The 14154-nt window shown below is 46.1% G+C and overlaps 1 protein-coding gene across 2 annotated transcripts in view; it reads right to left on the bottom strand.

Annotated features, from left to right (window-relative positions):
- Positions 1–9647: 9647 nt before the first annotated feature.
- LOC119185003 (crustacean hyperglycemic hormone) overlaps positions 9648–14154 on the bottom strand; it is a 96371-nt gene continuing 91864 nt past the window's right edge. For both annotated transcript variants that reach the window (XM_075875309.1, XM_075875308.1), the window contains one exon: positions 9648–10352. In XM_075875309.1, the coding sequence (XP_075731424.1) occupies positions 10244–10352 (109 nt within the window). In that variant the 3' untranslated portion in view covers positions 9648–10243. The remainder of the gene's footprint in view (positions 10353–14154) is intronic.

Raw genomic sequence — 14154 nt, 5'->3', positions numbered from 1 at the left:
ATGTTGTAACTATCCCTCCACTCGTGTCTGGTGACGTCATTGTTCGCGAAGACGCTGACAAGGCAGAATGCTTTAACGCCTACTTCTGCTCCGTCTTCACTCCTGCAGTAATGCCCTCTGAAGACGTCCCACCGGTACTTGAAACGATAAGCGACATGGATGATGTTGTCATATGTACACACGGCATTGAATCGTTGCTTCGAAGGCTCGACTCTTCTAAAGCGTGTGGTCCTGACGACTAACCCAATTTCCTGCTTAAATCATGCGCTGAATCGATAGCAAAGTACTTGAAAGTTATATTTGATATGTCACTACTCGAAGCTTCTCTTCCTGATGATTGGAAAGCAGGTATTTTGGTCCCTATTCATAAGTCCGGCCCTAGAAGCGACGTTTCAAACTACCGCCCGATATCGCTGACATCCGTTGCATGTAAAATAATGGAGCACATTCTATTCACGAGTATTGTAGCTCACTTGAATACTCATTCTGCGATTACGTCAGCCCAACATGGATTTCGTAAAGGTTTTTCCTGTGTTACCCAATTATTGGAATTCACAAATGATATTGCTTCTGCATTAGATAAACGGCTTGCGGTTGAATGTATTTTCCTCGATTTCAGGAAAGCTTTCGACACAGTACCCCATTCATTACTCATTGAAAAGATGCTCACATATAAAATAAATCCGGCGGTTGTCTCATGGATTAAAGAATATCTAACGTTACGCCGGCAATTCGTGGTTGTAAATGGGGTTCGGTCACGGGCACAAAGCGTTTCATCTGGTGTACCCCAGGGCTCCGTCCTGGGACCTTTGCTGTTCTTATTGTACATCAATGATATTGGCGACGGTTTGACATCGCAGTTGAGGCTGTTTGCAGATGACTGTGTGGTTTATAGGATCACTAACGGTACGGAAGACCTCAACCTGATTCAGCAAGACCTCGATCGAATCAGCACATGGTGCACTAGGTGGCGCATGCAGCTAAACCTCACGAAAACTGTCAATATGACATTCACTCGAAAGAAGAACCCTCTAAATTACTGCTACACCCTGAATAACATTGTAACTGGTAAAGTAACCGAATTTAAATACTTAGGTGTTTGGTATACCCCAGAATTATCGTGGCAGAAGCAGGTTAACTACGTAACCGGAAAGGCGGGAAAAATGCTGGGCTTCATTCGCAGGAACTCTGGTGCATTCAGTCAGTCCACACGTGAGCTACTCTACAAGACGTACGTGAGGTCCGTCCTCGAGTACGCTTGTGTAGTGTGGGACCCTACGACGGCGCGCGACGTTATTAAACTTGAAAGAGTTCAGAATCTCGGTGCGAGGTACGTGTCCCGTCAATACACAATTAATTTCAGTGCAGCAAGAACTAAGGAAGAACTCAAATGGGATACCTTGGTAGAACGACGCAGAAAGCTGCGCCTGAAGCTTTTTCATTCCATTTACTATGGTACGATTAACATGCAGAGAGACATATATATAATACCGCCTAACTATAGGTCCCAACGCGTGGACCATGAGCGAAAAGTAAGAGAGGTTCTATGCCGCACGGAACTTTTTAAGAAATCTTTCTTTCCAAAAACAATCCACGACTGGAATAGGTTACCTGCTGACATCGTCAACGTAGTTTCGAATGAGATGTTTTTTGCCCTGCTGAAATGATTGTTTCTTTGATCTTTTTAGGACGTACTGTATGTATTACTGTTCTTATTTTTTGTTCTTCTTTCTTTTGTCCTCACACTGTATGCAGAAGGGAATTGTGGCTATACTCCGATATCAAATCACTTATTTTTCCTGTTGAAGTGACTCAACCTTGTAGTGTTCTTGTTTCTCACATATACTGCATACTGCTGTGAATAACTTATATTGTCGATCTGCTGTAGCTGTTGTTGTTGCTATTACCGTTTTCCACGCTTTATATATGACAAAATAATGAACTGTCCAGACTGACTGTAAACCCCTCCCCCACTGTAATGCCTCTGGCGCTGTGGGTACTAAATAAATAAATAAATAAATAAAGTACTTAAATTTATCAGCAGTGTTTGGTACTATTACTCTATTGCCTCTTTGACCTGATTTCATCTGGGGGGCTACTCATGCATTGTGGGATTCGATATCTTTGCAGGAAAACGGACTCAGATCCTTGGCGTCTTTGCCTCAAAAGGCAATGTAAAAGCCTCGGTCCTGTCTAAAATTCTTCTGGAAGCCACAATCCTCGCGGAAAACGCTGGACTATTTGTTTATTATTGGACAAGCGATGGTGCAACCTGGAACCGGGCTCTCTGAAAGCTGTTTGGAATCAAAGGTGTGATATCTCTACTTTTAATTTTTAAATTAATTATATGAGCTGGTAGTCAACCAGGTGCTTTTTTTCTATTTGTGCAGCTACCTCCAAGAGAATCACCTGCAAAGTTCCACATCCGGTCGAGCCAGGGAGGAACGTGCACTTCATATCAGACTTTCCTCATCTGATCAAGTGTATCCGAAATGCATTTGTGTCGACAGGCCTGCAGATCCCAGATGATCACGTCCATGTTGATGTTGTCAGAGAGGCATGGATTAAGGACAGCAAGTCACTGACACTAAAAGTGATGCCGCACATCACGGAGTCACACGTGCAGCCAAAAGCATTTGAGAAAATGAGGGTAAACCTCGCATTTCAGCTTTTTAGTGAGCAAGTTTTGAAAGAGATTTTTCTTTTCAAGGACCACCTAGTTAAGACGTTTAAGATAACACAGTTTACGGAGAAGTTTATTCAAACGATGGAAAGACTGATTTTTATAATGACGGCCCGAATCCCTTCGAAAGGCCTTAGATGTGGTTCAGCAAGTGCAAAGTTTTTGGAAGACTTTCTCCCATTTCTGCGAGAGTGGGAAGAGCATGCTGCCAAGCACGGTGGGGGGGTTTTAAGCGAGAGTACTGCTTTAGGGCTCCGGGTGACTATTCAGAGCACACTGTCACTCCTCAGCTACGTTACTAGCACACTGAAGTACACATATTTGCTAACTGCAAACCTAAGCCAGGACAAAATGGAAAATGTGTTTGGTGTCGTCCGGCAGGCCTTTGGGAGCAACGATCACCCCTTCCCTGAGCAATTTTTGGTCGTAATTAATAACATGGCATTTTATAGCCTCGCCAGACCCCCTAAAGGAGGTAACTCTCCTCCTGAACTGGTTACTGCTCTTTTAGAGACTTCTGATGTGCCCGAACAAAAGGGAGCTCGTGTAACAGCCCTTGTTGATAGCCTTCTGGATGAAGGAAACCTGCCGCATGCTGAAGAAGTGCTGGAAAGGCATGCCTCCCTGCTTGAACATGATGGCATGGTAGAAGAAAAGAGCGATAGCCGGCTAATTTTCTATATAGCTGGCTATGTTGTGCGCAAATCTCTGAAAAAATTTCCATGCCGTGATTGTGCATCTTGTCTCTGCATTATGCCTCTGCAAGCAGAATCGAACTGCAATGCCACGCTGACCAATCAGTTCAACCATGGGGGCCTGCTCTACCCATCAGACGCTCTTGAAAAGCTCATCACAAAGCTTGAAAATGCTTTCACTGTGTTTTTCAGCCGGAACAAGCTTCATGCCGAAAGCTTGGTTAGCTTCTTGCTTTTTCTTCAGGGTCATGAGCTTGAAAAAGTTGGCTGCATTGAGCACGGTCGTAAGCTCACATCAGCGATTATTAAGTTTTACGCACTCACCAGACTGCACTTCTTCACGAAAGCAACAAATAAGAGCCTGTCCTCTAAGCGAGAGAAGCAAAAGCTCTTGAAAATGCGGTGGTGTCAGTAAGGTGTTCAGTGCTGTTCATGTAAAAAAATGTAAATAAGTTCCTGGTACAGTGGCTTTTGTAATTAAGAAATCTGGCATTGTGAATCTGTTAGGAGTTCGGAGCTGCCAAAGTGAAAATTGTAAATAAATTCTTGACACTGACTTCTGCAATAAATGTTGATATTGTAAATTGACATTTTGTATTGGTTTGTTTTTTCTTACTGCTGGTAACTCATTCGCAGGGGGTCCTGTTCGCCAGTGGTTTCGTCTGGCGCACTGTCATTGCTTTGGCATTATTTATTTTTCTGATTACTTCGAGGCGAGAAGGGCCAATCGAAGAGATAATGACCCTTGTACGTGGGTGCGTCCAGGCCTGCAACCGAGTGCAGGAAAAGTAAGTGTCCATAATGCATTGTATATATAAAAAGTTGCGAGAAGAGGGTTTGTACAGTGCCTGCGATTCTGCACATGACAACAAAGTCGCGACAGCAGCCTACGGGAGGGAATGGTGGTCGCGGATGAAGAGAGAAATATGTGATTTTTTGTGTTGAACAGTCGTACCGCTGGGAGTTCCCGGTTGGCCCCCCCTTAATTACCACAATTTAAAAAGTTGCATTGGTAACGCGCGAGCGGCCAATCTATGAAGAGGCGGCACGGCAGGAGGACACAAAATCTCAACAAGGCAGAGAGCTCGCATACATTTCATTCAAATTCACACGCTTTATTTACAGTCTGCATGGAAAACGCAGGATAACAAGGCAATCGCGTGCTAAGCCATCAAACCACCACTGCAATTTCAACGCAAAGCGTCTGCTCCGGCTTGCTGCCTCCCCAGCTTGCCGAAAAAGCAGCGCGCCAGAGAGCGGTACTGCCACCTGGCGGCTGTATCGCATACCGTTTCCCCTCGGCCGGCCCGTTCACGACACTAGGAGAAATATTCTAGGCACTCTAAGAGTGCCTAGAATATTTCTCCTAGTGTCGTGAACGGGCCGGCCGAGGGGAAATGGTATGCGATACAGCCGCCAGGTGGCAGTACCGCTCTCTGGTGCGCTGCTTTTTCGGCAAGCTGGTGAGGCAGCAAGCCGGAGCAGACGCTTTGCGTTGAAATTGCAGTGGTGGTTTCATGGCTTAGCACGCGATTGCCTTGTTATCCTGCGTTTTCCATGCAGACTGTAAATAAAGCGCGTGAATTTGAACGACATGTATGCGAGCTCTCTGCCTTGTTGACATTTTGTGTCCTCCTGCCGTGCCGCCTCTTCATAGATTGGCCGCTCGCGCGTTACCAATGCTACTTTTTAAATTGCGGTAATTAAGGGGTGGCCAACCGGGGGCTCCCAGTGGTACGACTGTTCAACACAAAAAATCACATATTTCTCTCCTCATCCGCGACCACCATTCCCTCCCGTAGGCTGCTGTCGCGACTTTGTTGTCATGTGCAGAATCGCAGGCACTGTACAAACCCTCTTCTCGCAACTTTTTATATATACAATGTATTATGGACACTTACTTTCCCTGCACTCGGTGGCAGGCCTGCACGCACCCACGTACAAGGGTCATTATCTCTTCGATTGGCCCTTCACGCCTCGAAGTAATCAGAAAAATAAATAATGCCAAAGCAATGACAGTGCGCCAGACGAAACCACTGGCGAACAGGACCCCCTGCGAATGAGTTACCAGCAGTAAGGAAAAACAAACCAATACAAAATGTCAGTTTACAATATCAACATTTATTGCAGAAGTCAGTGTCAAGAATTTATTTACATTTTTCACTTTGGCAGCTCTGAACTCCTAACAGATTCACAATGCCAGATTTCTTAATTACAAAAGCCACTGTACCAGGAACTTATTTACATTTTTTACATGAACAGCGCTGAACACCTTACTGGCACCGCCGCATTTTCAAGAGCTTTTGCTTCTCTCGCTTAGAGGACAGGCTCTTATTTGTTGCTTTCGTGAAGAAGTGCAGTCTGGTGAGTGCGTAAAACTTAATAATCGCTGTAGTGAGCTTACAACCGTGCTCAATGCAGCCAACTTTTTCAAGTTCACGACCCTGAAGAAAAAGCAAGAAGCAAACCAAGCTTTCGGCATGAAGCTTGTTCCGGCTGAAAAACACAGTGAAAGCATTTTCAAGCTTTGTGATGAGCTTTTCAAGAGCGTCTGATGGGTAGAGCAGGCCCCCCATGGTTGAACTGATTCGTCAGCGTGGCATTGCAGTTCGATTCTGCTTGCAGAGGCATAATGCAGAGACAAGATGCACAATCATGGCATGGAAATTTTTTCAGAGATTTGCGCACAACATAGCCAGCTATAGGCTGGCTATGTTGCGGCGCCTGTGCTGTTTCCTCGCCAGCGGCAGCATCGTCACAGGCCTGGGAAGTCGTGGGTTCATTCGGCGCTTTACGCTTAGCAGGCGGAGCTGTGCAGTCAGCAATATTCCTCTCTTTTCTTTTTCGAGGCACTGGTTTAGTCAGGTAAGCGGGGCCATCCGGGAAAATGGTAGGAACGGCGTCCGGCGTTAGCGATGGTCGTTCACGGTCAAATTCGACGTCCTCGCCGTTGATGACATGCTTGAAAGTTCTTTGGATGTAGCGATCATCAAAATGACGAGAACACGCTACACAAGTTTCGTCTAGAACTTTGTCACCTCTTTTGATGTTTCGCGCCCATTCTTGAAGACGAACAGGATCTGCCGGAGCCCTGAACAGAGACACCTTCTCCTTGAAAGACTTGTACCCGCCTTTGCACAAAGGCACAAAGCACGTTCTTCCTTTTTTTTTCAGGCATAGTCACACACAATCGCTGCACGAGAATTCACGGCACATATTCGAAACGTAGCGAGAACACGCTTCACCACACAGACAAGTCGCCACCCGACACAACGTTGAAAGGCCCGGCCGGCACGCAAACTGACGCGCCAGTTGCAAGTAGCGCCCCCTAACGCTGAATCCAAATCAATTTCCCAGTCGCCGATGGGGAAGGCGCCTGTTCATGACACTAGGAGAATATTCTAGGCACTCTACTCATACGTACGCACGCACGCATCTCATGCGTGCGTACGTAGCGGCTGCGTACGTAACGTGATACGTGCGCGTTGCGGTCTGCGCATGCGCACTACGCAGAACGTGGCGTTTTTACGTACACAACGCCGCCACGTACGCAGCGTACGCAGTACTAAAACTCTCTAATGAAAGCTGATAGGTGGGCATCGGACTACGTGTAGTACAGAATATCGGCCTAGTTCTGGCCAGAATATCGGCACCAACAATGGAATCAGCAGGCTGCCCGACAATGCGACCAGCCTCGCCGAGGTGGTCTAGTGGCTAAGGTACTCGGCTGCTGATCCACAGGTCGCGGGATCGAATCCCGGCTGCGGCGGCTGCATTTCCGATGGAGGCGGGAAATACTGTAGGCACGTGTGCTTAGATTTGGGTGCACGTTAAAGAACGTGGTCGAAATTTTCGGAGCCCTCCGCTACGGCGTCTCTCATAATCACACGCTGGTTTTGGGACGTTAAACCCCACATATCAATCAATCAACGCGACTGGCCGTTGTGGTAAAGTTTGAGGAAACTTTAGAGATCGTTAATCGGAGGATCACCATCTGATCTGCCTTTGCGCTGACTACTGTAAATGCGCGCCCAAATTCGATGAGTGCGCCGTTATATACAGACGTACCCAATGGTCGAGGCTTAAGCATATAAATGCGAGCTAGCTGAAGCGCACGCTGACGCCAGCCGTCGATGAATTTGCACATTACGTCTAGCAGCTCTGTCTCGCCTATTCCTCGCATGCATTCCCGATGAACAGGTGGCCCTCCATGCCTGCGTGCGCTTGCGTTGGTGAATTTTGTGTCTACTTTTCGTTTTCGCTGGGTCCTGTTCCGCTGGGTCCGTGTTTGAACGCCCACCCTAAAATTTTCCAACTCGTCTCGACGGTTATAGTGTTAGTCTGCTGACCCCAAAGTCCCAGTCGTGGTGGCCGCATTTCAATGGCGGCGAAATATGCTAGATGAATTGTGTACACTTAAATCTAACCCCCGTATTCAGAATAGCTCCTTGACTTGAAGCCGCCTTCAATGCAGCGCTTTTGAAACGCGTCTGTGCGTTTGTGCTACCTTGGCACCACCTAAAGACAGCGCATTCGAAACGCGTTTGTGCTGCATTAAAGTCGGTGGCAAGTCAAGTTCAAGTCAAGCAGCGTTTTAGAATACGGGGGTAAGTTCACATTAGAGAACCCCAGGTGGCCGAAATTTCCAAAGCCCTCAACTACGGTGTCTCTCATAATCATGTCGCGTTTTTTTTTTCTTGGCGGGGGGGGGGGGGGGCGGTAAACACTAACAATTATTTTTTACTACTACACTCTGTCCCGCGACGTGGGAGCAACCGGCATCAGTCCTGGACTGATCCTCAGGACCTTAGTAAAGTCCTTCATACCGTACAGACACCGATCTACAATCACGTGATTTCGTCACTTGTACAGTTGGGCATAATAATAAAAAAGAAGGGGCGGCACCAGCAGGGGCTTAAGCTTGTCCACCTTTTGCTCCCCCCCCCCCCCAAGAGCAAAATATAGCCAAAGCACAAAAGGCCCAACTACCCCGCTTGCCGTCCCGCTGAGCGAACTCACTTGTCTTCGGTACCCTTAGTAGAAAAATCTTGCTTCGCCCCTGATTAAGAGCGCTGATATAACAAATTATCAGTAATTTAGCGAATTAAATTCAAACTTTCGTTGGACATGCTTTATTTCAGTGACGCTCAATTATCGCGAAACTGAAAGTGCGAGCGCCACCGCTATATCGATTATAACGAAGGTATACTTAACTTACACATGCCCTTGGCTCACAACTAAAAGGGTATAGCATAAAACGCAATTATTCAAAAACAATTCACAACCACCCTTTTTACAGATTTGATTGTGACACTATAACTTTGGTTTAAAATGTGGCCACATTATTCTTCAAATACATGTTAGCGCAGGCCTGTTTTTGTCAAACTTACCTCGTTCTTTTGTTATTTTAGCTTGTTATGTTTCGGTCCCAATAGCTTGACATGCCACGAGGAGACTGGCACAAATGACCTCGTGAATTTGAAGAGCAGAATAATTATTTTTTTCTAGTATTTTCGTGGCAGACAGACTGCCGATTTTTCTGTGCCGATTTTTATCTCGACTTTTACAACGAATTTCGGATATAACGAACTAATTCATGGTCACCGCACCGCTTTGTTATAGTGAGGTTTTGTACCGTAGTTCAAGTACGCCGTAACGCAAAAACTGTCCGAGTTTCGCGTACTTCGCTGGCAAAAGCTTCTCGCTGGAAAGACCGGCAGAAGTGCGAGCAACAGCGGAGCTAACAGGACAAAGAACGGCGCCTCTGTTTTGTCCTGCGTGTTATTTTTTTATTTTTTTTTCTTTCACGATGAATTCGGGACGTATCCAAATTTGCTTCATGCTGTGCGCCGAGTGACAGCTTATGGGCGTTTGACTGAACGCTATAGCAATTACCGTTGCTGCCTAAAAGCTTCCGGAAGCTTTCTCAAGAACGAAACAAACTATCGTTGCACGGGCAAGACGGGCAAGTATAGTCGCACGTCTTCGATACGCTTGGCAATGCACTAATACTGGTGTGATTACTTACCGGTGCTACGTCGCGGATACTATTGAGGCTGAATATAAAAAAAAGTGCCTCTTCTTAAGCCTTGTTCCTCAACAGCGGTATACGAGCACTGCACACAACACGCGTATTTGCTTTTCGTATTTTTATTGAACATGGTAAGGTCGGGAAATGGAGGGCGCACAAACGAACAGAACAACGATGAACATGCGTATAGAGCATAAAAAGCACCAACTAGATTGATATTCTTCGGAACATTAATATATATATATAATACTCTTTTTATCTTTATTATCTACAGCTTCGAGCTGCCGCCATCACGGCAGAAACGGAAAGTATTGACGATGCTTGGCAGGCACTGGAGCACACAAATTACGCTTCGAACTAAGCCAAGAGCAGAAGTCCTTGAGGATCGCGAAGGCAGTACAGCTTTGTCACAGACGCAGAAGGACGCGAAAGCGGGGCTCCTCGTACCACGTGACCCGGACCACGTGTTGCGCCTTACCGGCGCTTGGGGGCACCACGCGCCGATGCAGCGTGAAGACCACTTTAATGCAGCGGCAGGCAGCAGACTGAGCTATAGTTTTCTAAGGGTGCAGGCATCAGCAAAATATGTTATTTTTTTAGAGATTCTTGAACAAGGCAGATGGCGCTGGAGATTTCCCATGGCTCCTTGCAAGCGTTGTGTTTCCGTAGTGATGTGTCCGGTGGCGATGATGGTGGTTCCGTTTCCGGGTGGTGCTGGTATGGTCGAATGGCGTTTTGGCGTGTTGTGTATTATTACAAATCAAAAAATAGATTGCCGAGCGAAGTGGCCCATACTCTCGTTAGTTTCTCTCTCTCTCTCTGTTGAACTCTTGCTCAGCGGCTGTAAAGGTAATCGACCTTGCTCTTGAGGCTGTCCATTTCTTCTTTTAGAAGCAGCGCCTCGGCACACTTCAAGAAGTTCTCGTTCTTGAAGCAGTTTTCCCTGCGCATGTGAAAAGAAGGAAGCGAAAAGTTGAGACAGGGGAGTGTTTCATCGACGCTCCGGAATGTCACAATTTTACACCAGAAATAAAAAAAAGCACTGCACATTCTGCTACAATAAAATTTTCACCGCAAGAAGAACATTGGTTGTGGAAGAAAATGCAACTTTATAGGCTTTAGGGGGGCTTTGGTCTGGGCAAGTTGGTGTGATATCTGCGAAGTTGAACAGCACGAAAAACGCGGACACCATTAAACACACGTGGGCTTTTTTGTAACCACATGGTTTGAGCACCGGAAAGCACAGAAACGGAAGGCGTTCTGCAAGAAAAAGTCCTTCACCAGCAACGATGCGTATGTTCCCTGCACCGAAGAAAAAAAACATGAAACGTATGCGCATGGCAACACGAACTTGTGAGACATATATGCTGTGCAGTCGGGCATCACTAATGGACATTATTATTGACAGGTTAGGTCTGCTGCATTTCTCTCATCGCGAGCAGATTAGCTTTGGCTCATGCCCCCGCTTTGTGCGAGTGGCTTTCTTACCAGGTTAGGCTGAGTGATCCGTGGGACAGTGTTAAATCTGCAGGGGGATTGAATATTGAAAAAAAAAAAAGTCGACGGCAGATTCGTCCAAGGTACCTTCATTACACGATACGTTGGGCATGAGCTTGTTCATTAAAGCTGTATGGAATTTTACGCTTGAAAACCACGCCATTATGATGGGTCATGCCGTAGTGTCCGTCTTAAATTTGACCATTTCTGGGTGTTTGGTTGATGTGCAACTTAATACCAGTACACAAGCGTTTATGCGTGTCATCCTCATCGAAAAGCACCCGCTGCAACGTGGATGGAATCGAACACGCAGCCTCGGGCTCGGTGCATAGCCGTGGGTATGCGCCATATACTCGGAGGCAAAGTACTCTCTTGGAAGTCCCAATCCGTTCCTGTAGTGAGGTTGAAGAACAAGTTTTACGCAGAACGTATGCTATAGCGTTTGTGCACAAGTAGAATATTGTGTCACTAACGACATGACGGTACAAGAAAAAGAAAAAAAAAGGTTCTGGACTCTATAGCATTAACATAAGGGGCGTAACCAAAATGTCCTTAGCAGATATGGGCAGTTTTGCCGGAAAGTAGACCTTTATTGCGTACGGCACACGCACGAATCTCGAAAATTGATGCGTAGAGACCAATACGCGTGCTATACATCCTTCACGACTGAAGAAAAAAACAACATAGCAATGGTAGATAGCCTCGCTGTTTGAACGGTCGTGCTTGTTTACAACGCGATATTGTTCCTATAGTAGTCGTTGCAGCGACTTCTTTTGCAAGATGCTTTTCCTCCAACTCCTTGTACTGCACATTATTTTCAACCAGATGTACGCTTATCAGGTAGATTTTTTTCGTCTCTCCTTTGAGACCAACAGCCACTAAAGCGTGCGGCGGCTCCAATCTATACATTGTATATGCCTTCCCTCCTTTTATTGGCTTATAAAACACGCCCCTGAGTGATTACCTCGATAACGAACAGCGTCTGGCAGTGATTTTGTTAGTCGCAGATTTTTTGTTTTTTTTTTTAGGGCGTACTCAGTTTTCCTCTGATTTTTCTGTTATTAGTCCTTCTCTGGCCATCTCAAACAATTCCTTCAATCATTCGAGTGGTTGCGTGCGCAACAAATAATGTTTTTTTGTCCTCACAGCGTTCGTTTAGGAGGTCTTGCACGCATTAGACCAATGTTATAACAGGTACTGAATGGTGCTGAGCAGGACAGTCACTGAGCAGCAGGTACTGAATGACAGGTATACTGAGCAATGCAGATACTGAACAGAAGGTACTGAACAGCAGCTGTTGAACAGAACCTACAGAACAGGACAGCTATACTGAGAAGCGGGCACTGAACAACAGGTACTGAACAGTGCTCCGAACATGACAGTATACTGAAAAGCATGGTACTCAGCAGCAGGCACTGAACAGCAGATACTGAACAGCGGGTACTAAACAGTGCTCTGAACAGGACAGCTATACCGAGCAGTAGGTACCGAGCAGTAGGTACTGAACAGCAGGTACTTAACAGCAGGTACTGAGCAGGACAGAACGAAGTAAAAACATGCAGACCACGGCTCTCTGAATTTATTCTTGCATAAATGTTTTGACTGTTTTATAACAATGTATAATCCAGTATGTGCCAGCACAACTTAGCAAACGCACGTCACGACCCGTTATTGGCCACGCCGTTTTCCTGCCCAGCACGACGTCGTGAAAGCACTTGTGTTGCTAGCTTAGCGACTGTTGCGCTGTTCGTGGGCGTGGGTTCACTTATCGCCCTCGGCAGCCGCGTTTCGTTGTCGGTGGCATGCGAAGACGTCCGTGAATTTGAGTTCTTGGTGCACGTTACTGAGTGACATGTAGTCAGTCATTTACAAGTTCTCCACTACGTAGCGTGTTATATTTCAGGACTGCCATCCCTAGAATTTATTTCTTTTACGACGTCACAGTTTGGAGCCCCAGTTGAGATCGCCACTCATGGGTGGCGTGCAACACAAACACGCTGGTGCACCGGAATTTACTATATCTTACTGGATTCTGCCAGTCATTCCTAGCGACGCTTTACTAGATACCATTAGTTATAACCGTGTTACAACGTAGGTGATTGACAAACGGAAAGTTTACGCATGTCAGTTCACAATAATAATAACTGAAGGGGTTTGCCTTTCTAAAACCATGATAATATTATCAAAGACGCCGCCCTTGCGGCGCACCTGGTGCGTTAAGTTTCGGTTTCTCTCGCATCGTGGTCGGAAATTCGGCGATAGCTCTCTGGAACTACGCGCAATATTTTCTATTTTCGAGCTGGGCTTGACGTAATTCGTGATGTCGAACAACTTTGCTATATTGTAATGCACTTTTCTAAAGCTTTGTTATCGCGCCATTACAAAGTGCGGCCTTGTGCAACCACACCGATGGACTCAAGAACCACCGAGATGATCGTAGAACCTTCCGACGCGATTACGCCCACAGCGTGAGCATTACCGATTCTTCTGGAACTTACGTGAACGCAAGCGGCAGCACTGGAATATTCGACAGCACACGCATAAATGCCGACGCGCATTTATACATGTGCCGTGTCAGCTGATTATTGTCAGCTGATCCATGGCCGATGCTTTGTTCGACCCTATCAGTGCCAGTTTGTATCGACGTAATCTGACTTTCTGGTTACCAGCCACAAGTTCAGCCAAATAAACAGTTTCATTTTGAACAAGTGGTTTCTGCCTTCGTCGACGTCACGAACCACTCTAAAGTGGTAATAAAAAGTTAGTTCCAATATTTTTGTTATTCATTTCTGAGTGATCTATAATGAGAGGCAAATCTTTTCGCTTTGGTCTAGAAATTGTCTGAGAATACTGTAAGAGCTTAACTATTAAATTTTTTGAAGGGTAGCAGATGCTTGCACCATTATTCCGCGAATGTTTGTTCTGGAATGTTTTACTTTATCTTCATGCCACAAACAGCAAATTGTCCTTGTTGTACAGAAGAGGATGACAAAACTGTTATTCAAAACCAATTAAGATGGCTTTCTTCATTTTCAAAGGCGACGAGGGCTATTGTCATACAGACTTCCCATCAGATTTGTTTTGCCTCGCCACGGTGGTCCAGTAGCTAAGGTACTCGGCTGCTGACCCGCAGGTCGCGGGATCGAATTCCGTCTGCGGCGGCTGCATTTTCGATGGAGCCGAAATTGCTGCAGGCCCGTGTGCCCAGATTTGGGTGCGCGTTAAAGAAACCCAGGTGGTGAAACTTT

Source organism: Rhipicephalus microplus, chromosome 10 (assembly GCF_043290135.1).
Source record: "Rhipicephalus microplus isolate Deutch F79 chromosome 10, USDA_Rmic, whole genome shotgun sequence".
NCBI lineage: Eukaryota > Metazoa > Arthropoda > Arachnida > Ixodida > Ixodidae > Rhipicephalus > Rhipicephalus microplus.
Note: the sequence above shows the minus strand (reverse complement) of the source record. Positions and strands in the feature narration are given on the sequence as shown.